This window comes from Macaca fascicularis, chromosome 14 (assembly GCF_037993035.2).
Source record: "Macaca fascicularis isolate 582-1 chromosome 14, T2T-MFA8v1.1".
In the NCBI taxonomy this organism is placed as follows: Eukaryota; Metazoa; Chordata; class Mammalia; order Primates; family Cercopithecidae; genus Macaca; species Macaca fascicularis.
The window spans coordinates 130,923,427-130,948,906 of NC_088388.1; the positions used below are offsets into that span (position 1 = coordinate 130,923,427).

A 25,480-nucleotide genomic window follows, 5' to 3' on the forward strand; every position below is an offset into this window, starting at 1 on the left:
TATTAACATGAATTTATTACTTTTGTTCTGTCATGGTTAGGGCTTTTCTTGTCCTGGCAAATCTTCGTCTTTCTCAATATTACTAAGATTTACTCTTACACCTTCTTGTAGATCCATATTACTTTTGAATGTTACGTAGGCATACTCCACACATTTTTCCTATTTACTTGGTTTCATGTTTGAATTTTTAATGCCTGAGGAAGCTCTTGTTTCTTGTATAATTCCTAGAATTAATCACAGCTTTTAGTAGCAGTGTAAATATTTCAAGTGGCTCTGTGCCCATCTCTTCAAGTTTGGCTTGGGGCAAGTTTTATTTCCAAAAGGACAAGCCCCACTGTCCTTCTGGTTCCCTTGCTATTAAGTTGGAAATGGTTTTAACCGATGTTTTCATACCAATTATTGACTGCTCAGCACAGTCATGCCCAAATGCACTTAACCATTTCCATCATCCTTCTTCCACTGAAGGTGAACTGTTTATGGACAGGTCAGACATGTGCGGCTCTGGATAAATGTCCTAAAAGTGCTGAAGCAAGGAGATCCTTTTTCTCCTGGACACACAATAACGCCAAACTTCTCCATGGCCACACTAATACCCTTGTGCTCTACTTCCAGGAAGAACAAACCACCAACTGACCCACCTCTACTTTCAGAAATTCACATCTTCATTGGAAGTTATTCTTATGTCCTTTGTTCTTCATAGTTTGGAAAACAGAAGCCATCTAAGGCCATAAAAATGACTGAGACCATAATTTAGCAAATTTCCTCTATGAATCCTTCTTTTGAAATGAAAAAGCCAGCAATTGGTGCATATTGCCTGCTTGATTTTATATGACTGGGCTACAAAATGCTTTCTGATTCCTGAAGCTCTGTTGTGCATAAGAGCCAAGACTTTAACATACTACCGCTGAAAACATCCTCCAGGTCAGCATCTTACCCTTGACTGACAGGTGTCTCCACGTCACAGTTGGCTCTGGTCTGCCAATAGCAAGACACAGCAGGGTCACACTGCTTCCCTCATTCACAGTGACGTCTGAGGAGATATTCATGATCTGAGGAGGAACTGTAAGGAAACAGGATAGAAGAAATACCTGAGAATAATTCTTTGCACTTAAAAGGAGGTGTTAGCCTACAAATTTTGTATAGCATGTTTTTATGATAAATATTGTTCACAATAATAAATTTCAAGTTGCTTGATTCACCAAAGATAGGGCCATAAACGTTTGCCTTGTACTTATGGTAGAAGGAGCTCTATATTATACCTTGGCGATAGCAGGAGGCAGATGTGGGAACACTGGTGGGAAGCAGAGGACCTGAGAGAGGGTGTGACTGTTGATTAAAAGGCGAAATCAAAAATATTCACAAAGCCTTCCAAGAGCTCCTGTTTATCCCCATGTTTATTGTTTTTAGTGGAATCAGTGGCGTAAGCTGATAACCATGAGGGACCACTGTCCTTAGCCTCAAGCCTTCCCCAATATTGCACTCAAAATGCTGATAACGCTGAGTTAGTTACTATTTTCCGAGCATTGCAGACCCTTTTAAAATCTTTGACCTTGAACAGGTTGTTCCATCCTGGAATTATTTTGTTTCTCACTTATTTTAACCTGAAAATCCCTCACCATCCCTTAAAACACATCCTTTAAAACTCAGTGAAATTCTCTGACTCTCTTGATAGAGTTAGAAAATCCTGGATCCAACCAGCAATGCATGTGTGTCCTTACTACTACTGCAACCATGAGATTGTACTCCAAATTGTATTTTTTAAGTGGCATCATATCCTAGTGGTTAGGAGCAGGGTTCTGGATTCAGATAGACCAATGTTTCAATCAGCTTAATTCCTCACCTGCTACATGACTGTTAGCAAGGTGACCTGCCTTCGTCCCTTTGAGCTTTATTTTTCTCACTCGTGAAATGTGGATGATAGTAGTAGCTAAACTCACAACACAGTGAGTTTAGGTGAAATAACGGCTTAGCAGAGTGACTGATATAAAGTAAGCACTCAATAAATGTTAGCTCCTAAGATGACGATGACGACGATCATGATGATGTCAAGAAAAACATATTTCACAAACAACAGTTTTCCTCTCATGAGCCAGGACCATGCCCATGTACCCACAGCACTACAAATTTTAGCCTAAAATGACACCTGGTCTTACTCTCTCACCTCCAGGCCTTGATTCTCTTCAACTCAAAGGTCAGTATTGGAAAACGCCCAGATTCCTTCTCACCTCTTATTTATCACCACCACTGTCTTGGTTGTTTCTCACCAATTTTCACAGATAATTGCAGTAGCCTCCCACCGGGAACCTTCCACCTGGCCTCTTTCCGTTTTGGGGTCCCACCAATCTATTCCCTACACATAGCCAGAGCAATCTTTCCAAGTAATCATGGAATCAAACTTCTCTCCTCCTTACTCATTTACCCCAGAATGGCCCACCACGTTTAACAAACAAACCCTTCTGCATGACCTGAGCTCTCTGGAGTCGAACCCCCAAACCCACCAACAAACCTCATCTCAGGCCCCGTTTCCTCTAACAAAGCACATGGCACACACTGGCCCCTTATCTTCTCCTGAATGTTTTAAAAGCATCAGCACTCCCATAACTTTTCTTTTCCTTGACTGTCTTTTTTTGATTCCCTACCAACAGATATGACTCATCTTTCAAAGGGTACCCTAACATCCTCTCTCCCCTGCCATTTGCCCTAACCTCTCCCCACATCCTGAAAGCAGAAGCAGTCATCTCTTCTGCTGTGTTTTGTTTAGACCTGTCCCAGGGAGGGCTTTGAACGTGCTCTATGTATGGCAGCTTATTGTCTTCTGACTGTCTCTGCACCTAGAGAATGAGGAGCTGGAGGGCAAGTGTGGAATCACACACATCTCTACTCTTCAGTGTAAATCACAGAGTCTGACAACGGTACATGCTTAATTTCTCTTTGAAAGAAAGATCCAAAACAGATTGAAAAGAAATCCCAAAACTAAGGGAGGTAAAGCTTTGAATGGAAGATTTTAGATACTCAAACCTTTCTTTCCAATTTTCTTTCAGATCCTCAAATAAAAGGAAGATAACACAGAGCGGAGGCTCCAAGCCTGCAGACATGCTGATGTATTTGTACTGCCAATTTAATTGTGAATTATTAATTACCAAACAGGTACAGGGCAGGTCAATTCCAAACAAACCTGAGCTGAGCTGATGGCAAAGGAGAATTATGGCAAATGCTGAATTCAGACGATTTTGCAGCTTGGAGTTTTATGCTGCTGAGACCTTACAGGTAAGTCTTTTCAAGGAGAAGCCATGAGTAACAAGTAGAACATTTGAGCTCTTAATCTACATTAGCAAATAAATAAAAATTGCCTATCTTATAAATCTGCCATATTTGGGATTATTTCTGCATTAGGATTTGGCCTGAAATTTCAGTGCACATATTTTACCCAAATACATGCTGGGGAAAAATAGCGTACATTTTAGCTACACTGCATTCTCTTGAGAAAAATGTTCTACCTGTTTTTTTTCTTTTTCCTATATTTTCTAGCTTGTTAAAAAATAGTTCTGGGCTTAGAAATGTCAATACTTTTTTCACTTCTGTAAAGCAACAACTCGAGTGCAACTTCCAAAATATTCTCAAAATAATGTCTGCTTCAGCTGGAACTGTTAGGCCATCTGAAGTTTTTTGTCTTAATTTTTTTTTCAGACCCTAAAGGCTCCCTAATAGTAAGTTACACACAGCTGAGGAAAGCACATTCATTGAATGGAGGCAGCTATGATGCCTCAGGATAGAACTCAGCACAGCCACCAACTCAGAACTGTTCTTTCCACAGACATCGTACCTCATCCGATAGTGTGAAGGATGCTGGATTAAGAGATATGTAAAACTCCATGGATGCTTAGCATGTCATCCTCATTGCTCAGGTGCTCAGTCTATGTTACCCATGAGGAAAGAGCTTCCTGAAGTAGGATCATGAAGGCTAACCGAGACGTTCCTACTAAGCCCAGGTAGTGTTGTGTGCCATCCTCTGTAGCTCCGTCATGTTCTCTGTCATTTTCTCCAAGGAGGAAAGATAAGTACAGTGTTAGGGTGTGGATCACTAACAGAAAAGGAAGTGCAGAGGATGAACTGGCAGAAAGGGAAGTTCTTTCTCTTCTTAATTACAATATCCTTAGAAACTAACATTAATAAGCAACTTTGTTGTTTTCAAATTCCTTGTTTATTGAGATAAACAAGCTCCTTACAAATGGTGAGATAAATCAAATAAATATTCTCACCATTAATATTGAAGAAACTGAGGCATGAGGAGATAAATTGATCAAAATTATAGGGTCAGTCAACAAGAGTTCCTCTCACTGTATTATGATTCCTCTTTGTTTATTGTTGACCAATTCCCCAAACAAAATTTCCATCCACAAGCCTTCACGTGTTTGTGTACTCTGCTTCAAATGTCTTCCCAGAGCATCTTCCCTCACAGTACCTGCCATGATGAACAAAAACATCCCATTCAAGTCAGCACCCCCTGCACACTGCAGGCCACAACACGAGAGGCCTATTTTCACTGTCCTTGTTTCCCCAGGGCCATGCATGCTGCTTGCCAAGGAAGGTATTCAATACTTTTAATGTAAATTTAAATCTGAGTTGAATTCCGCAATATCACTACAACTCTACCCTTGTTTCCATGATGACTTTGTGAAGAAAGGAACACTTGGGGATAGCTTTTAAATGCTTCTCCATATTTTGGCAGGTGATCTTTGTTTAATTTTTAGATGAGTATCTATGTAGCAAATGCATCTATACATATTGCTACTGCTTGTAAATATACATATAAACCTAAAGAAATGAATAATAACCTTACCTGACATGCCCAAATTACTCAAAGGAAATGGTAGGACCCACAGAGTTTAACTAAAGGATAATAAATAGCACAGTGTGTCATCTGTGCAGACACTATTGAGCTTCCCCTACTGGTGCCGTAGGTATCTGCTTATCTTTTCACTGATGGTGGTGTTTTACAATAGGGCCTTTGCATAGATTGTGCAGAGGGTTAAATGCACAACTACGGTAACTTCAAAATGTGGTCATTTTGGATAGATGATAGACGGGTAATAGCTAGGCAGAAGAAAGATCAATATAGATAGAAATATAGAGAGACAGATGATATATTGACAGAAGTTGGGTAAGTATGTGGGTAGACAGAAAGAGATAGATGATAGATAGATAGATAGATAGATAGATAGATAGATAGATAGATAGATAGATAAACAGATAGATGACAGATAGACGGAGATAGAAATTCCACAGTTATCTTTTAAATATGTTGCTTCTGCCTAAAACGTCCCACATGTGCCCCTTGATAAAGATGGAAGGCCTAAAACTTCTTAACAGGATTTACAAAACCATTTGTTTTGCAGTCTGTCCAAAACATAACTTCTAGGTCCTTCTCTAAAGCCTCTCTCCAGAGCTCCATCATCCTCTCAACTTTGTACCTTTATACACACAATTCCCTCTGCTTGGAAAACCCATTCCCACACCTGTGCCATCTGATCCACCCACTCTCCAGTTCTCAACTCACATTCAGAGCTTACTTGTGATGTCTGAGTCACCCTTTCTCTCCCCAAGACATTCTTGTCTATGCCTTTATCATACCATTTATCTTTGCAACTGAGCTATCACATGGACAGGATCTGTGATAGGTACCCTCGTATTCCTATTATACACACAATGACTGGCATGCAGTAACATCTTCTTTATCCCTGTAAACATAATGTATGAGTGCATGGGTTTCTAAATTCAGTATCTGATAATGTGTCAAGTGTTTCCCATCCAAGAGACTGACACTTGCTCTATCCTCTCCCTGAAATCCTCACCATCCTATTCTTCACGTGTGTAATTTTTTTTCTGGGCTCAGTTTTAATGTTACTTCCTTGGAGAAGTCTTTGCTAAGGATCCCAGTCCCCTGTCCCCAATATCTAATTCAGGTCCTCTTGTTACAATCTCTCCTCAACCTTTACATTTTCTTGTATAATACATACATAGTTTTGGGCTTTTATATCCACGTATATGACTATTTGTTTAACATCTCTCTGGCCCACTAAACTATCTACTTTACAAACCACTACACTCCCTGTAAATAGAACTATGCCTGCCACACAATATTTAATAGATGCTTAATAAAAACTTGCTAAATAAATAAATAAATGACTACTCTGTATACTGTTTCATTCAAATGATTGTGTACTTGGGAGACAGAAGACTTGAGATGGAAAAGGCTTTCCCAAAGATGAAACACGTCTTTCCATAAAGTTAGTTGGGATTGAAATGTGTGATTTTGCACATATCATCCCCACCCTGCATAAAGTTGATATGATGTGGTGGAAATGGCAGTGAGAGGCCAGGGAACATGCCTCTGGTTCTGAAGTCCAATAGACCTGCTTGGCATTGGACAACTTTTATTTACTGAGCCTAAGCCCATGGCTCCTCATCCGTACAATGGAGATAAAAACCTTGTCTCTTCAGGTTGTTGCAAGAACTAAATATAAATGTATTCAACACAGGAGCACAGTGCATGGAAATAAGGAAGTATCTGGTAAATGTTAGCTGCTATTAGCCTTTGTAGATACTCATTATTGATATTGTTCACGCCATTTAGAATCAGAGAAATGGCTTTATCTGTGCCTAATTGCTCATTTTCTAAATCTTAGTTTCCAACTTTAAGTTGGGACTTATAACTAAATGAAGCTTACCTTGGAGATACACACACACACATATATATTTAAATATATTATATGATATGTTATATATAATAATATAGTATATTGTATACTATATTTAATAATATAGTATAACATTACTATATATTTCATATGTACATAGAGTATATGTAGAGTATATATGTGCATAAACACTCTAGCTATCAGAGTAAAATGTGCATATTCAATGACTAACCATCAATTTCCTCCTCTTAAACTGAGCTATTGGGCCTAAGCAAATGCATATGGCAAATCTCACATGTGTATGAAGAAATTGCTTGGCTTTTAAAATATTTTCTTTTAAGGGGTGTCTGTTTCCAGAAGGAACAGGGTACAAGACCTCAGCACCATGTCCTGCTCAGCCAGGTCCCAGACCTCATCTCAGCTGAGAGGCAGAAGCAAAGTGGGCCTGGGACCAGATGCACAGGTGTCTGCTGCTGCTCCCTACCTCAGCTTTGCCCACATCCTTAGCAATGCAATAAGTAATGATACCTCGTATGTGATGGGTATTTGGGGCTTTATTATCTAATTTGGTCTTGACAACAGCTTTGAAGTAGACAGGACAAGATAAAGGAACTGAAGTGTGTCCACAAGGCAGGATGCTGGGACACAGTCTTCACCCTCAGGGCCAGACCCACTGAGAGGGGTTCAGGTCACCAGGACAGCACTGGCCTTGGGGTCCAGTCACACAGCTCTGGACTCTGGTCCTGGCCTCACTTCAGCTGGATGCCTGAGTGCAGGTGAGTTCTGAATCTTGCCAGTTTCCTCTCCCAGGAGGAGTGCTCATGACACCTGCTTATGGGTAGGGTGAAGGTATGGGTAAAACTCTGAGCTCAATCCTTGGCCAAAAGCAGGTGCGTATTGAGGGCTGCTTCCTCATTCTGTCCACATTGTCAAGAATTCCCACATTGTCAAGAACTCTCTGGGAATTTTTTTAAATTGCAGATTATTAGATCTGAATCAGAACAGGGAGTAATAGTGTCAGAAAGTCCTCAAGGTGAATTTGGCATGCAGCCAAGATTACGAGTCATTGCTACACCCCTGCAAGGGGCATCCGTTCTGTCTGGTCCCCTCCCAGTCACCCAGAGCTGCCCAGCTTCCATTACATCCCTCCGCATCCTGTCCCTCCAGGACCTGCTCCCCATTAGAGATGGCTCCACAAGGTAACTGCAAAGGCAGCCTTCCCTGCATCTCAACTCTGCCCTGTCTCTGTCAATTGGTTGTCTAGTCTTAATTGTTTTATTTAAGGCTGTATGTCAGAGTTAGAAAAAGAAATCTTGGGATTTGGAGTCATAGGGGCTAAGGTTTGAATACAATTTTTTTCCAAGTATATTCTATGTGATTTTTGAAAAAAATTACCTAAGCCATTAAGTTTCAGCTTCCTCTACTGTGAAATGGGCATAAAAATATTTGTATCACAGAGATATGGAGATTAGATTAGTGATGATTATTTCAAAATGGCTTAAATAGCTATTATTATTGTTTTTACTTTATTGTTGTTATTATTATCAGGGAATAACAAAATATTAAGAGACCATGTAAAAGCTAATATAAATGTGAAATACTTTTCATTACCATTTTAAACACTCAAGGCTAATTTATAAAAATAATACAGAAAAAGACTTTTAAAGATCCAATGTTTTATCCTTATGGGGTTACCTTTTTGCATTTTAATAGAAATGTTTACTTCTTAAACCAGAGGCAAATTGGGAATTATGGCATTTACCTAGGCTAGGTTGTGTGATATTCTGTATACTCAAATAGTATAATATTTTGCAAAAAGCACTGCATGAAGTGTAAGGAGGAGCATTTTCTGAACATTTTCCTTCTGTAGCTCTGTGACCTTTTGCTAATCATTTAATGTATCTGGCTAGAGCTGTATGTGCACTTGTGTGCTTCTGTGTTTGTGTGTGTGCATTGTTGTTAATTTGTTTTGGTTAGCTTTAGAATGGAGGCATTGGATTGCAAATCCCCAGGTCTGTTCTGGTCTAAAACCCTGGGAGCTGATGATCTTTCAGGAACAAGTTGGGTCTATCAGTGAGCTCCTCCTGGGAACAGAGTAATACCACCACCAGCAGCAACAACAAAATTGTTTATGTTTATTTCTTGAAGCCTAGCATCAAGTGCTGTTATACACATTGCTTCCTTTAATTCCCGACACATTCTTAGGAAATATGCACTATTAAAAATCAGCATAAGGATAGGCATATATATTAATGGAATAGAATGGAGAATCCAAAAATGTATCCACATTTTATGGTCAGTTCATTTCCAACAAGGTGCCAAGTCAATTCAATGAGGAATGAATAGTGTTTTCAATGAATGGTACTGAGACCAGTGGCTATCCCCTTGCAAGAGAGTGAAGTCAGACCCCTACTTCATACCATATACAAAAATCAACTCAAAACATTAATAGATCAAAGACCTAAATGTAAGGGCTAAAACTTAGAAGAAAACACAAGAAAAACTACGTAGCCTTTGATTAGGTGATGAATTCTTAAGATATACCACAAGAAGCACAAGCAACAGCAGAAAACATAGATAAACTGGACTTCATTCAAATTAAAAGTGTTTGTGCTTCAAAAAGACACCAAAAAGCAAGTGAAAAGAAAATCCACAAAATAAGAGAAAGTATTTGAAAATCACATATCTAATAAGGGACTACTGTCAAAATAAGTAAAAGCAATAAAATGTCAAATAATCCAATTAAAAAATGAACAAAGGAATTGCATAAATAATTCTCCAAAGAAGATATACTAATGGCCAATATGCACATGAGAAGATGTTTAGCACCATTATTTACCAGAAAAAAATGCATATCAAAACCACAATGAAATATCACTTCACATCCACTATGATGACTTTAATCAAAAAGAGGGACAATAATAAGCTTTGACAAGGATGTGGAGAATTAGTAGACTAATACAGTTGGTGGGAATGTAAAACAGTGCAGCCACCTTGGAGGACAGTCTGTAAGTTCTTCAAAAGGCTAAATATAAGCTATCATATGGGTCAGCAATTCTACTCTAGCTATGTACCTATGAGAAACGAAGGCATATATCCACACAACAGCTCATGCATTGGTCCTAACACACAAAATTTTAAAACAAGTCAAATATCTATCAAGAGATGAATGGATAAACAAAATGTGATACACCTATACAATGGAATATTATATAACTATACAAAGAAACAAAGTACTGATATGTGACCCAATGTGAATGAACCATGTAAATATTAAGTGAAAGAAGCCAAACACAAAAGACCATACTGTCTGATTCCATTCACGTAGAATATCCAGAATAGTAAAATCCATAAAGATAAAAAATGCATTGGTGGTTGCCAGGAGCTAGAGAGAGAGATAAATGAGAAGTGACTGTTGATGGAGGTGGAGCTTCCTATCGGAATTATAAAGATATTCTAGAATTAGATAGTGGTGACTAGTGTACAACCTATGCATATTCTAAAAGCTCTGAACTGTTCTCTTAATAAAGGACTAATTTTATAGTATGTGAATTGTATCTTCATAAAAGTTTTATAAAAACATCAATCATGGCCAATCATCTCTTATGAGGTCTTGTACTACAAGGAGAGACAACAACTGAACACACACGAGTTCTCAGAAAATATTCTTTTCGTTTATTGATAGTTCTTTGAATAATACTGCATAAATGTCTGCTTAAGTCCCCATTTCTCATTACTTGCCCACTGTTTCCTCTTCTCTTTCCAAGACAACTCACACAGTCCTAGTCACATCAGCCCATTTGGCAATGCTCCAAATACCTCATGTTAATTCATGAATCCACACTTTTGCATGTGTTGTTCCTTCTGCCCATGAGCCATCTTCCCCATCCATCCATATGCTCAACTCTTACTCATACTTGAAAACTGGTATTGAGATAGAATACCTTCTCTCCATCAGTTCCCACATTCTACAGATAAATGTATGTCTGTGTTCCATGACAACCTATGTGTAATGATCTAATATATTCACTGAAAACATTTTTTGAGTTCCCACTATGAACTAGGCATTACATTGGAAGTAGAATGACAAATAGACAAGGTCCTTTTCTCGTGTAAATTATGGAGCTTAGTGTATACAGGAGAACACTGACGCTGGTAAGTCATCATGAGAATCTAGTGTGATTTCACTCTGGCTATGCTATGAAGTGGTTCAAAGCTCCATGATAGCCCATACTAAGGACTTTTTACTGGTTGGTGAGTTTGGTGAAGGGTTTGTTGTGGGCAGAGCTGGGCAGATGGATCAGCCTGTGCAAAGGATCCACAAAACAGAGAGCATGATGAGCTTCAGTGAGTGTGGATGAAGTGAACATAGCGAATCTCAGAAACTGAGGCTGAAAGAGCAGGTAGACCCTGGAACTTACAGATTCTTTGAATAAACACTAAGATTTTCAATCTTTTTGTAACAGCAGTTGAGTGATACATTAAAATGTTTAAAGACGTGATGCTGCTGCTGCTGATGATGATGATTATGATGAAAATCATGGTACTGATGATAAAGGTGGTGATGAAGATAGTGATGGTGATAGATGATGATAGTGATAGTGATAATAACGGTGATTATGATGATAAAGATGGGAAGATAGTGATGGTGATTATGGTGATGATGATAATGGTGATGTTGATGATAATGGTTATGGTGATGATGATGGTAATAATGATGGTGATGGTGATGATAATGGTGATGATGATGATGAAGGTGATGATGGTAATGATGATGGTAATAGATGGTGATGGTGATGGTGATGTTGAGGGTGATAAGGGTGGTGAAGATAGTGATGGTAATTATGGTGATGATGGTAGTGGTGATGATAATGCTGATGATGATAGCAGTGATGTTGGTGGTGATGATTGTGGTAGTGATGATGATAATAATGATGATAATGACAAGTGATGCAGGCATGACAGATTTCCACTGGGAATTGGTCACTCCTGGCTGCAGTGTGGAGAATAGACTGAAGTTGAGCAAGTGAAAATGAAACTGCCTAGGGAGTTGTCCAAAAGTGAAATGGTAGAAGGTTAGACAAGTGCAGTAGTAGGAGAGATGAGCCAAAAGGGAGAGATTTGAGTAACATTTGGGAGTAAAATAAACAGAGCCTGGTGAATGGCAGGATATGTGGTTAGTGTCACAGCACTTTTCACACTGTTCTATTGTTTTCCATGTCTCTCTCACTCACTCGACTGGGGATCCTTATAATTAAGAACTGTCATTTGTTCATCTCAGTATTCCAGGTGCCTCTCAGCACAATGCCTGGTATCTGGTAGGTGCTCAATCAATGTGTGCTAAATGTAACTGCTAATGCCAGGAGATTTTCAGAAAAATACAACCTCTCAGGATCCAGGGGGGCAGCCAGCAAATTGGAACTAGGTTAATTGCATGAAGTCACATCCTATTCTTTGAGGCAGGGCCAGATCCACGTTATTTGGTCTTATATACTCTGAGTGTGAGTCAGACTCCCGCCATGTCCTGGTGTGATATGGTTTTACTTTGTGCTGCAGAATAGACCCACTCCATTCTGATTGCTTTTCTCCTCTTGGCTCTATTTTGATGAGAGAAATGATAGGGAATGAGAACAAATGGTTCTGAATAACACATACATGAATACATGCCAGGGACTGGGTGACATCACAAAGCTCTCAGGCTCTGCTAAGTTCATCTGTGACGGTTGTCTCCACAGTGTCTCTTACAGAAGTTATTTATAGACTCAGACACACACTTCCTATTTTTAATTTGCACAATTCAGACAAGTGACCATGATCAGAGGAACTGAATACGGCAAAAGAGTCTTTCTTGTCGAGTTCTCTTCTTTCTGGGGCATGGAGGTGCCCTCCCTCTGGGAGGCTCCTTTTGTTCCCTTCCCCCCCGACTTGTAGGCTCCCTGGAGAGTCCTTCTGACCACACACACACTCAGGATCACAGGGTTTAATTTACATCATAGATTTTTCAAGTCAAAATAGATGTTAGGAATGCCCTTCGCTCTAACTTCCCATTTTGCCCATGAGGAAGTACTTTGGTTCCAGTCCCAGTTCTGTCAAGCATTTGCTGTGAGGTGGTGGCCAAGCCCATGACCTCTGTCAACCCAAGTCTCTCTCTTGCAGGAAGGCCCCTGAGTATTTCCAGCCTCCCTGGAGCGAGTTTCAGACCTCTCTCCTTCTCTACCCTCTTCTTTAACACGGTCATGGCAGTCTCTTGTTACTACAACCCGAGCTCCCTCCCTCTTATTCACAGTGTGACCTTGAGCAAGTTGTGTGACTTCTCTAATTTCAGTTTCTCAAACTGCAGGACAGCATCGTGATCATAGGTAACTTATAGGGTCACTGTGAGGAATAAATGGTAAATGAATATAAAAGGGTTTTGTCACAGTTCCTGGCACATAGTAAATGACAATGTTATGGGCTCTTTGTTCTATATCCAGATTTTTTTTGCCAGCAACTCTCATTTATTGAGAACTTAATAAGTGTCAAGTGGCACTGTGCAAAGTTTGCCGCACATCACTTACTTCATCTTATGAAAACCCTACATGGCAGTTGTACTACTACTTTACATTTTAAGGATTAGGTAATAGAAGCAGAGAGGGATTAAATAACTTGCTAAATGTCACACAGCCTGGAAGAGGAGAGGCTAAGATGTGTCTCCTGTTGACTGACTGCAGAACCCAAGGTCTCAGCTACAGCCAGGCCACAGCGTGAGGTGATCCAATGTGCCTGGCTTCAAAGGCCAGGGTCTCTCTACTCTTGCTGGCAGGGCTTTTGGTTTGGACACAGTGAGATGGGTAAAACGGAAGTCTTGCAAGGTTTGGAACAGAAGTGGCCCTCACTTTGATGATCTGAAAAGTAGGTCATGCGAAAAGCACCTGCTGCACTGAGTAGGGAGAAAACCAAATGAGGCAAAGCAGGGGAAGTCCAGCATCTTCTCACTCTCTGCTTTAATTCCTGGACCTGTCATTTAGTGATCCTTGGTTACAGATGATCAGTGAGGAGTGTGAACAGGGACATTCCTGGCCCAGATCAAGCAGCCTGAATTCCTCAGTTTCTCACTGACGGTCCTTGATGCCTCCAGTCTTCCGCCTCAGTCCTATCACATTTTAAGCCACTCCCAGCTGGGGAAGGTAGATGTGGAATGATGCCTGGGCTGAGAATTAGGCCAGATGTGTCCACTCCTAGGATTTCATGCCCCTCCTGGTCTCCATCAACTCCTAGCCTTCCTGATTTTGTCACTGTCCAGCAGATCTGTCTGCCATTGCTTTCTGAAACGACTTTCGTGTGTCCATCTTTGTCCCCCATCCTAAATTTTTGAGGGGAAATGTGGTTTCTTCCATGACCCTTCTTCTAAGTTTATTCTAGAACCCTGCACAGGACCCAGTCTCCATCCGGGTCTGGAGCACAGCTTCCGGAAGCCACATCAGCAGGACAGATTCACCCAGCCTCTCTGAGCCTCGCTGGCTTGCTCCATATTGCAGCCTGGCACCTGGCGACATGGGAGTATTGACAGACTCCTGCCCACACCCCGAGCTTTCCAAGGATGAATGGGCTGCAGGTCTCTGTTGTGTTTTGCTCACCTGAGTAGCAATGTTGGGGGCCAGGGGGTGTCTCAACAGAGTTGGCTGCCCCTTGGGATGCAGCCTCACCCTCAGGCCATCTATCTGGAATCAGCCTAGGTACACTTCCCAGTAAATTTCCTGCCTGTGACTGAACACCCACCCCTCTTCTCTTCTCCCACCTGCTTTGTGCTGCCAAGATTAGATCACTGTGCCTCACCCCTGCACCCAAGTTGTGGTCATTGTGTGTTCAAGTCTACGACAGAATTGAAGAAGAAAATTATCTGGGAACAGATACAGAAACTCTTTATCTTGGGAGGAAGCTGGGATTTGGAAAATGTTTAAGAAATGGGCACTTGTCCATCATCTTGTCTACTGTAGAAAGAGAAGGGAAAGGGTCTGAGCTCAGGGATTATTCTTCCATTGGGTAATTTTATTAAAATAAGCAGTATTTGGTGGCATGCGGATGATAGAGCTATCTTCAAAAGGTTCTAGTTGTGAATAAATGACATGATAAAAGTAAATATAATTTTTAAACTATAAAATGGTATAGAGCCAGGAGCGGTGGCTCACACCTGTAATCCCAACACTTTCAGAGGCTACGGTGGAAGTTTACTTGAGACCAGGAGTTTTAGACCAGCCTGGGCAATATAGCAAGTCCCTGTCTCTTTAAAATGCACACACACACACACAGCCAGGCATGGTGGCGTGCGCTTATAGTCCTGACTACTCGGGAGGCTGAGGTGGGAGGACTGCTTGGGCCCAAGAGTTCAAGGCTATGGTTAGGTGTGATTGTGCCACTGTACTCCAGCCTGGGAGTACAGTGTCTCCAAGTGTCTCTAAAAAAGAAAAAGATTTAAATAAAAACAAAAACAAAAAATCGTATAGAATAGACCATTAATTTAGTATTTCCAGTAAAACAAATTAACAACTACATTTTGAGTTCTCAGGGTTTCCATTGGTTCTAAACATAATGAGTTTTTGGGGTTTTTTTTGTTTTGTTTTGTTTTTTTTTTGAGACGGAGTCTCGCTCTGTCGCCCAGGCTGGAGTGCAGCAGCGCCATCTCAGCTCACTGCAAGCTCCACCTCCTGGGTTCACGCCATTCTCTTGCCTCAGCCTCCCCAGTAGCTGGGACTACAGGTGCCCGCCACCACGCCTGGCTAATATTTTGGATTTTTAGTAGAGACGGGGTTTCACCATGTTAGCCAGGATGGTCTCGATCTCCTGACCTCGTGATCTGCCCTCCTCAGCCTCCCAGAGCGCTGGGATTACAGGCGTGAGCCACCGCGCCTGGCCCACAATGAGTTTTGACTCTGTTCTCTGTAGACCAGGGCTTGAGTGTAGCATACACAGTAATGGTTTTTTTATAGAAAGTACAACACATAAGCCAAGTTTAACCATATATACCCCCACGTTGTTTTCCCCACTCACTATCATGCTGGATCCACAAAAAACATTACTTATAAATTCTTGGATTTCTAAGAATGAGGAATTCAGTCAGCAATTAGCTTCCCAAATAATTATTATATAAGCCTTTTTTTAAATTTTTAAAACCTTCCTCAATTCCAACAAACCTGGAGAGTACGGAAATGAGGATTATATCCACATTTTCTTACTCTTGAAAAAGGCAGGGGGGTCTGTGACTGAATATTGCTGATAAAAACATGATAACTGAGTCTCATTACAGCCAAAGACAAGTCTCATATTTTAGCATTTTTATTAAAGCTTTTTAAATTACTGAGTGTCTGGTATATTCAATACTGGCCTAAGTGATTTATATTAGTCTATCCCTAGATACTCCATCTAATAAATAACTTGGCAATCTCCTAACCCATAAATATCCCTGGCCCCAGCAAAAAGCAATTAAAGCACGTTAAAAAAAAATGGCTTCCCAGTACTCCAGACCATAACGTGACTATGCTTCCAATGGAATAATTCACACCATTTACTGAGGAGGGGTCAGATCTCCTTACTCACCACCTGTCCACCAGGAACTGAGGTTCCCATTCCCTTGAAAGGTGAGACATATACAAAATTATCTTAAAAATATTTAACATGTCACAATGCTGCAGGGATTTTATCATGGAAAATATTATTCCCAGCAACAAGTGTTCTATAATATTTTAGACAGCTTAGGCTGAAATTATTGGGCAAATCTTTTTGGAAAGCAGTTCAGCCAAAAATGTTGAAAACACATTAAATACAGAGGCAGCCGACTAAAAAGTCATTAGAGGCTCCAGTGTCACCAGCCCAGAAAATATTTCAGGTTAGTAAGGTTCACCGGCATGCCAGGTAAAAAGCCATTGATATTTATAATAGTGGCCTCAAGTTCAGTGCTTTCAGCTACAAAAGAAGGCCACTTTTGCTGAAAAACCTCTTCGCTGGCCTTCCCTGGGCCTCCAGGGTCAGTAAAGGAGGACAAGCTGGGTCATCACTTCCCACTTGTATAAATCAGTATCCTCTGCATTGCACACACCATGCCAACTCCAGGAAGGTGACGAAGGAGCCACACACTAACATTTCTCACTATACTCGGGGAAGCTGATAGGAGCATGGCCTTGAGAAGGAAAGGACTGCCCCATTCCAGTTTTATAGGGATTCTCCAAATCAGAATCCCAACGAGCCCATGGCATACTCATCATACATTCCAGAGTCTTGCAGCTTTTAAATCATCTTTATTTGATTCATCTTCAAATAATACTTTGGTTTCATTAAACATTGTCTATTTTTATGTACCTCTCTTTGCAGGTAATTGTCACATACATATGATTGGGGGAGAGGAATAATTGCTTTTTATAATTTCACAGGAGCCAAATACCCACTATGTACTAGTCTTGTAGCTCCAGGATACATCAAGCAGGTATATAGCGGTAATGTCACTACACTTGAACTTGATTATGAAGCTGTGAAGTGGGGAGATTTCGAAAGAATATTTTTTCTTCATTTATTATTATGAGGAAGGAACAACAACTAAGTTTACTTTCATAGCCTGGTATCAGAGTATCTGGGGCATATGGTGACAGGTTTGATGGAGAATATTTATTTTTGCATAGAGAAATATTTTTCTTTTTCCCTGTAAATAAGAGACTTGCTACAACCAGTTACTCAGCCTTCCCCCACAATTCTGCAAGCTACATAATATCTTGTTTTCAAATTATTTAATAACTTTTCAAAAGTTGATACATTAACATGATTCAAACACCAATCTACTTTTAAAAGTGTATAGAGAAATATTTTACTCCTACCTTTATCATTTCCATCCCTTTATTTCTACAGATTTGTACAACTTTGTATTTTGTTTATCCATCCAATGTGTACTTATGTAAAACAAGCAAATAAGAAAATATATTATCATCATCCTTCCTAAGACAAAGGTAGCAGAGCATATGTACTGTTGTTCCCATATTTATAGAAATATACCTTATACATTTTTCAGAGCTGTGTAGTATTCCTTGGCATAAATGTATCATAGTTTATCTAACTAGTACCCCATCCACAGAATGTGAGTTGATTTCGATTTTCAACATTTTGCTATTACAATTTCCCACAAGATTTGTAAACTGTGTATTTGGTATAGAAACATAGAATAAGTACTGGCTTAAAACGTAAATGCATCTATCTGTATTTTGATGATTGCTGATAGATTTCTTTTCATGAGGGTCTTACCATCATTCCCGTCCACTAAAAACCTATGAGATAACCTGTTTCCCCAGAAGTCTTGTCAGAAGCTTATATAACTAAACTTTTAAATGTTTTCCAATTCAATAAGTGAGAAATGGTATTTCTGCATGGTTTTGATTACATCATGTCATCGTTGTGAGGGTGATTTCTACTGTCTTCTGTGAACTCTGTTTATGTCTTTTGCCCAGGGACTTCGCAGTGAGAAGTTGCTGGGCTTGCCAGGCTTCCCAACATCCTTTTTAAAAGGGTTTATTTATTTATTTATTTTTATTTTTTAATTTCCATAGGTTTCGGGGGGAACAGGTGGTGTTTAGTTGCATGAATAAATTCTTTAGTGACTTCTGAGATTCTGGTGTACCCATCACCCAAGTAGTACACACTGCACCCAATGTGTCGTCTTTTATCCTTCACCCTTTTCCAGTCCTTTTTCCCCCTGCGTGTCCAAGTCCATTGTATCATTCTTATGCCTTTGTGTCCTCATAGCTTAGCTCCCACTTATGAGTGAGAATGCACGATCCAACATCCTTTTCAGTAAATCACCTTTCCACATATGTCAGTTAAGGTTCATTTACTGTATTGTTCAGAGTTTGGCCTCTGGAGAGAGAGGGGCAGGTCTGTTTCCTGGCTCTACCATTTATTTACCAGCTGTGTGACCTTGGAGAGCTTCTTAAGCTATTTGTATGTTATTTTTTTTCCCATCTATAACATAGGCATATAATTAGTACCTACAAAGTAGGATTGTTGTGAGGATTAAATGAGTCAGTACATATAAAGCAGTAAGCACAGTAGCGGGGCCGGGTGGCTGGTGGACAGCGCTCAAATATGACTGTTCTCACACACGGACATCGCATATTTCCCCAGGTGCTCTCTGCTGCCTCACAGATGGGACACATTAGGGAAAGGAAAGCCTGGGTGGTCTACCTTCCACTGCTGTAGACAGAGAACAGTCATTTCAAAAGAATCAGCCTAATAATTAGTCTCTGCAAACACATCTGTGGACTGGCACTTCTCATAAACTTGGGTGCAAAAGTAAAGGCCACTTTAAAAATATGTCGCCAGAGAAAATGTCAAAGGCTCTTGGGACATAGCAAGATGACAAGGGCAAAAACCATGCTTGGCACATACTCAGTGGGGCAGGCAGCAGGCACTCACTTTATTTGAATTAAAATTGATGAAATACCTTCTTCCCTCTTCGGAAAGTGCTGGGAAATTCTACAATTATTACTGGGGGAGATGCCATAAGTAAAGGCAGAAAAGTGGGGTGGGAAAGCTGACCTTGAAGCACAGGCATTCACTGTTTCTCTAACTATTCATTTGTCTATCCCCAAGACAAAGAGGGTGAGTGAGTCAAGAGTAAATGGCCTGCAGGCATCTTGGAGAAAGGGAAGAGGAGTCCCATGCTGAAAACCCTTGGTGGAGCTTTAGGCAAGTTAAAGTAGGAGGAGAAGAAGGTTATGACTAGATTCTTAGAAAGGGCAGAGGCAGGGAGTCCGGGAAAGCGAACAGTCGGGTTCCAAATCCAATAGACAGTAAAGTGCTACTTCTAGAGAATGTGCAAATCTCACTCTAAGTATACTGGCAAGGCCCACATCAGATTTATTATCTTTGAAGAAGGTCATTGTGCTAGCCTACGACCCACTTTATTGGAAGATTATTTTTTCTTTTAATCCTTAAATTAGGTATCTCCTAACATTTTTGAAGTGGGTAAGTTAAAATCTCCATCAAGGGGGTGGAGGGGAAAAAAAGTCTCCATCAAGAATGTTGTCTGCCACTTGCCATCTCTCTGAATGTGACACCATGTTTAGCCTTGAGCACATGCATTACTGGTGACAGTGTCAAGCAGCGTGCATTGGTGGAAAGTGAAGGAGGGAGACCCAAAGGAGCTCTCCAACAATGCAAGATTAATTCCCAATGGATTTCACTTCTCCTAAGGGTGTAAAAATGAGAGCTTAGACCTGGTAGCTGCTGAGGTCCTTCTCAAGGTGATGAAAATTCTTTATAGTTAGACCCTGTACTACAGAGAGTGCCTGAAGCAGAAACAGCATTTGGGAGGATTCAAAGCAAAGAGAGTTGAGATTATAAATGGGCTGTGTGTGTCTGTGGAGACTCAGAACGGTTATCTCATCCTTCCCTCTCCAACACTGATCAAGACTTATGAGCCAGCAAGCTTTCCTGGGGAAGGCATAGGAGCTTGGTGGGCTGGGTGCAGAGAGTAAAAGGATAATGGGACTAAAAAGACTAGAAGAAGAAAGTAGGCTGTAATGGAAGTAGGGCGGAAAGGAAAGTGGAAATTTTGAAGAGTTTGCCCTAGCTTAGAAATGTGTACAGAATTCCCGTTCTCCCTGGCACCTGCCCCCCCTATAGCTGCCCCAGCACAAAAGAGAATGGAGATAATGGGGACCCTCCTGGCCCTAGGAGGATGGGCTAGGGCAGGGGTGTTACTCTTTTCCACCACAGCTCACTTTCAGTCATCTGCTCATTTCCCTCTCAATTAAGTGGCATTTAAAAGATAAGACAACAAGTAAATGTTAATACTCTCATATAAAATAACAATATTATTAGCACAATGACAACAGAGCAGAGCCAGTGAGGAATAAACTCTCCTCTACCCCATTCCCTTAAAATGTTAAAGAGTGAAGAGACAGCAGAGGATCTCTTGGTTTGGGAGAGACACCTAACTCCCAAAAAACAAGTGAACTACTTGAAGGCTGGACTCAAGTTAAATTCAAGCTAAAGCTTATAAGCATCTCTCATGGTGACAGATTGGTGCCTCCTTGACATATCTGTAACCACGTCACTTTCTCCTTTTCTTTCCCTCTCTCCATCTTCAACCCTCTCCTTCATGTAATGGCTAAAGTAACTGAAACACAGACATATTATACAATATATGTAAATTGTATACAAAGCGACAATATTATCCTCATTCCCATGAACTTGATCAATAAATGCCACCCAGGATTGTCAGAGGATTGGGAACAGAGTGACTCCATCTTGAAGGTGGGCTGGGTAAAATGTGGTGGAGACCTGCTGGGCTGCATTCCCAGGAGGTGAGGCATTCTTAGTCACAGGATGAGATAAGAGGTCCTAAGACGCAGTTCATAAAGATCCCAGCGATAAAACAGGATGTGGTAAAGAAGCAGGCCAAAACTCACCAAAACCAAGATGGTGATGAAAGTGACCTCTGGTCATCATCACTGCTCATTATACACTAATTATAATGCATTAACATGCTAAAAGACACTCTGGCCAGAGCCTCGGTAATTTACAAATGCTACAGCAATGTCAGGAAGTTACCCTATGTGGTATAAAAGGGGGAGAAACCCTCAGTTCCAGGAAATCCTCACCACTTTTTAAGAAAACTCATGAATAATCCACCCCTTGTTTAGCGTATAATCAAGAAATAACTATAAGTATATTCAGTCGAGCATCCCATGCTGCTGCTCTGCCAAGGGAGTGGCCACTCTTTTATTCCTTTACATTCGTAATACAGTTACTTTCGATACAGGAGTTAAGAAGAAATTACTTAGGCAGATAGCGAGGGTATGGGAGTCCTTGGGAAGGCTTTTCTTTTTCATGAAAAGCGGCCCCAAATCATTTTCTAACAAAGAGTAGCCTGTAAAGTCGAGCTTCAGACACAGACAAGCAAGCTGGGAGCTTGTAGGAGTGAATGGGGCGGGAAGTAGACTACACACGTTCAAGATGGCAGCGCCATCTTCCCTTCTCTTTGGGCAGTGGCCTGTACTGTAAGCAGCAGACAAGATGGCGCCAATTAACTAGAAAAACTATTTGCATAATAAGGTTAGGGTGTGGTGGCCAGCCTTCCCCATGTGCTATGTAAGTATCATACCTGATGGAACCAGTCTGTGAGCCCTATGTAAACCAGATCCCACCTCCTCCAACCTGACTATAAAATTTGGCACCTTTGCCACCTGCTGGTCCTTTCCCCTCAGAGACCCCTTTCTCCTAAATACCTCCTGTGTGTCCGTGTCCTAAATTTTCCTGGTGCTCGATAATGAACCCCAGGGTATATCCCAAACAACATAGCTGTTTCACTTTCATGTTACTCTGTGTACTTGTCCTGAATTCTTTCTGGCATGAAGTCCGAGAACCCTCCTTTGGGGTTTGGATCAGGAGCTCTTTCCAGTAACATGACTGCTGAGATCATATAAACACAAACTCACCTTATACACACACATGGCTCCCAGGGACAATTAAGATCCGAAACTAATGTAATCTGTGACATTAAGGGGGTGATAATAGTGTATATATTTGTCCCTGCCCAAATCTCATGTTGAATTGTAATCCCCGGTGTTGGAGGTGGGGCCTGGTGGGCGGTGACTGGATCATGGGGGTGGATTTCTCATGAATGGTTTAGCACCATCCCCTCGGTGCTCTCCTCATGATAGTGAGTGAGTTCTCATGAGATCTCACTGTTCAAAAGTGAGTGACCCCTCTGTCTTTCTCTTGCTCCTCCTCTGGCCATGTGAAGTGCTCTGGCTTTGCCTTCCACCATGAGTAAAAGCTCTCTGAGATCTCCCCAAAAAGCAAGCAATGTCAGTGCCATACTCCCTGTACACCCTGCAGAACCATCAACCAACTAAACTTCTTTTCTCTATAAATTACCAAGTCTCGGGCATTTCTATATAGCAACACAAGAATGGCCTGAGAGGGCATCTCTAATAAAGCCTGCCTCCGTCTGTTAGTAGGGAATCTATGTGGAAGCACAGAGCATGTGTCTGAGAAGAGGAAGGAATGGTTTTCACCCACTACTGCCAGAGGAACCCAAGTCCCCAACTCTACACTCCATCTGCCTGGTTTCTATGACTAAAAGAATATTTGTGAACTGGGTGGATTATGCCATAATATGTGGATGCTAGGAAACATTTGAACAGGACCATGATGTCCCCTTTGCCTGAATTCTGCTACTTTCTAGTTAAAATTTATTTTTCGATTTAGACTTTGGATGGGAAGGAGATGGACCAATGGAGGAACTCCTGGGCTATCATGCAGTGAATCTGGCTCATTTACGAATCAGTAAAGCACCACTGAATTTCCGTGTCTGTTTCCTGGAAGCGCCTTACCCTGAGCCTTCCAGAGAGATAGGCCCTTTCTCAGTGAAACACAAAATAAAGTTCTGTGTGAGTTACTCTTTCCCTATTGCAATTCCCCTGTCTTGAACTTTCAGAACCAAGGCCACCTCAGCAACATGAGGTCTCCCTAAGAAGCTGTCTGTGCCCTGCTGTGGTTGGTCAGCCAGACCATGTACGCTAGAATTAGGAAATAAGGTGGAGTTGAAACCACCATTGGAAAATTGTAACTGAGACAGTGAAAGAGATCTAACCTAAGCAACTCCATCTGACTTCTAACCTCCAAGCTGTCCTCGTCCATGCCTGGGCATAGGCTGAACTAACTTGGGGAGGGGCTTAGTTTATAATTTATAGTTGAAAACAAAGATGATAACAGGCCTTTCCCAGGGCAAATCCCCTTCTTGCCTGGGGACAAGACTGCCTTTGTAGTACTAACAAATTAGCCACAAGATTAGAAATTACAGTTTATGAGTCTTACAGCTGGAGGCTACAAGATTCTGACCCTCCCTAAATTGCTCTTAAGATCAGTGCTTTAGATATTTTGCAGACCCTGCATTTGATGGATCAGCTGGCACCACACAGATTGATTAGCTGGCTCATCTGATCTTGTGGCCCCTCCACCCAGGAATGACTCAGCGCAAAAAGACAGTTTTAATTCCCTGTGATTTCATCTTTGACCCAACTTACCAGCACTCTCAACTCACTGGCCTTCTCCCACCCACCAAATCATCCTTAAAAACCCTCATCCCCAAATGCCTGAGGAGACCGATTTGAGTAATAATAAAACTCTGGTTTCCTGCACAGCCAGCTCTGTGTGAATTACTCTTTCTCTATTGCAATTCCCCTGTCTTGATAAATTGGCTCTGTCTAGGCAGTGGGCAAGGTGAACCCATTGGGCAGTTACAGAGTGGCAACAAATATCTTTGTCTGTGCTCTCCTCAATTCCGATTTTGATTTGTCAGGGTTTCCATCTGAGTCTGGGTCCCATTCTCTATGTTGTCAGAGTGCTGGTTCGCAAATATGAGTGAGCATCTCAGTCACCAGAAGAGCTGTAAAAACAGATGACAAGGCCCTGCCCCAGTTTCTAACTTTAGCAGGTTTTTAGTGGGGCCTGGTTATTTCCATTTCTTTTCTTTTCTTTTTTTATTATACTTTAAGTTCCAGGGTACATGTGCACAACATGCAGGTCTGTTACATATGTATACATGTGTCATGTTGGTGAGCTGTACCCATAAACTCATCATTTACATTAGGTATATCTCCTAATGCCATCCCTCCCACCTTCCCCCTCCCCACAATAGGACCCGGTGTGTGATGTTCCCCTTCCTGTGTCCAAGTGATCTCAAGGATCTAGAACTAGAAATACCATTTGACCCAGCCATCCCATTACTGGGGATATACCCAAAGGATTATAAGTCATGCTGTTATAAAGACACATGCACACGTATGTTTATTGCGGCACTATTCACAATAGCAAAGACTTGGAATCAACCCAAATGTCCATCAGTGACAGACTGGATTAAGAAAATGTGGCACATATACACCATGGAATACTATGCAGCCATAAAAAAGGATGAGTTCGTGTCCTTTGTAGGGACATGGATGCAGCTGGAAACCATCATTCTCGGCAAACTATCGCAAGAACAGAAAACCAAATACCGCATGTTCTCACTCATAGGTGAGAACTGAACAATGAGGTTATTTCCATTTCTATGTTCCCAAGTAATGCTGATGCTGCCGTTTCGGGAAGTACCTTTTGAAAACCACTTTATTAAAATAAATCAATAAATAAAGTGAGCAGCATGGTGCACCCTTGTTAAGACTGGTAAGACAATACACGAGACCTCTCTTCCATTCGTGTGACAGACTTTGCCACCAGAGAAAGAAACAGGACACTGAAAAGTGAAAATGTTCTACCTTTACGGAGTTGATCCCTCTTTCCTTCTCCAGTGTTCCCCATATTTATGTGTAGGTTGGTACTGAGTAGCAACTTCAGTCACTTGCTTTAATTTTCACGAAACAAGAAGTTTTGTTGTTGTTGTTTGTTTTGTTTGAAGTTTTTTGAATGCAACAAATAATACCATCACCCAACCCATGTGTTTATTTCTCAGAGACATATGGGGATAACCTTTAGCATTCCTAAACTTATGGACATAGCTATTATTCCCTGTGTCTGGAACATATTTATCTTTTTTCTTTCCACTTAGAAAATTCCTATTCATCCTGTTAAACCCCTTTTAGGTATCATTTCCTATCTAAAGCCTCCTGAACCCTCTCTAGTCAAACTGAATTAAACACTATTCTTTTTATTTTATTTTATTATTATTATTTTTTTGAGATGGAGTCTTGCTCTGTCACCCAGGCTGGAGTGCAGTGGCACGATCTCTGCTCACTGCAAGCTCTGCCTCCCGGGTTCAT

The 25,480-nt window shown here is 41.0% G+C and overlaps 1 protein-coding gene across 9 annotated transcripts in view; it reads right to left on the reverse strand.

Moving 5' to 3' along the window:
- Positions 1-25,480, reverse strand: part of OPCML (opioid binding protein/cell adhesion molecule like) — a 1,155,658-nt gene that overhangs the window by 116,482 nt on the left and 1,013,696 nt on the right. For all 9 annotated transcript variants that reach the window (XM_074015669.1, XM_074015668.1, XM_005580196.4 and 6 more), the window contains one exon: positions 935-1,060. In XM_074015669.1, coding sequence (XP_073871770.1) covers positions 935-1,060 — 126 coding nt within the window. The remainder of the gene's footprint in view (positions 1-934; positions 1,061-25,480) is intronic.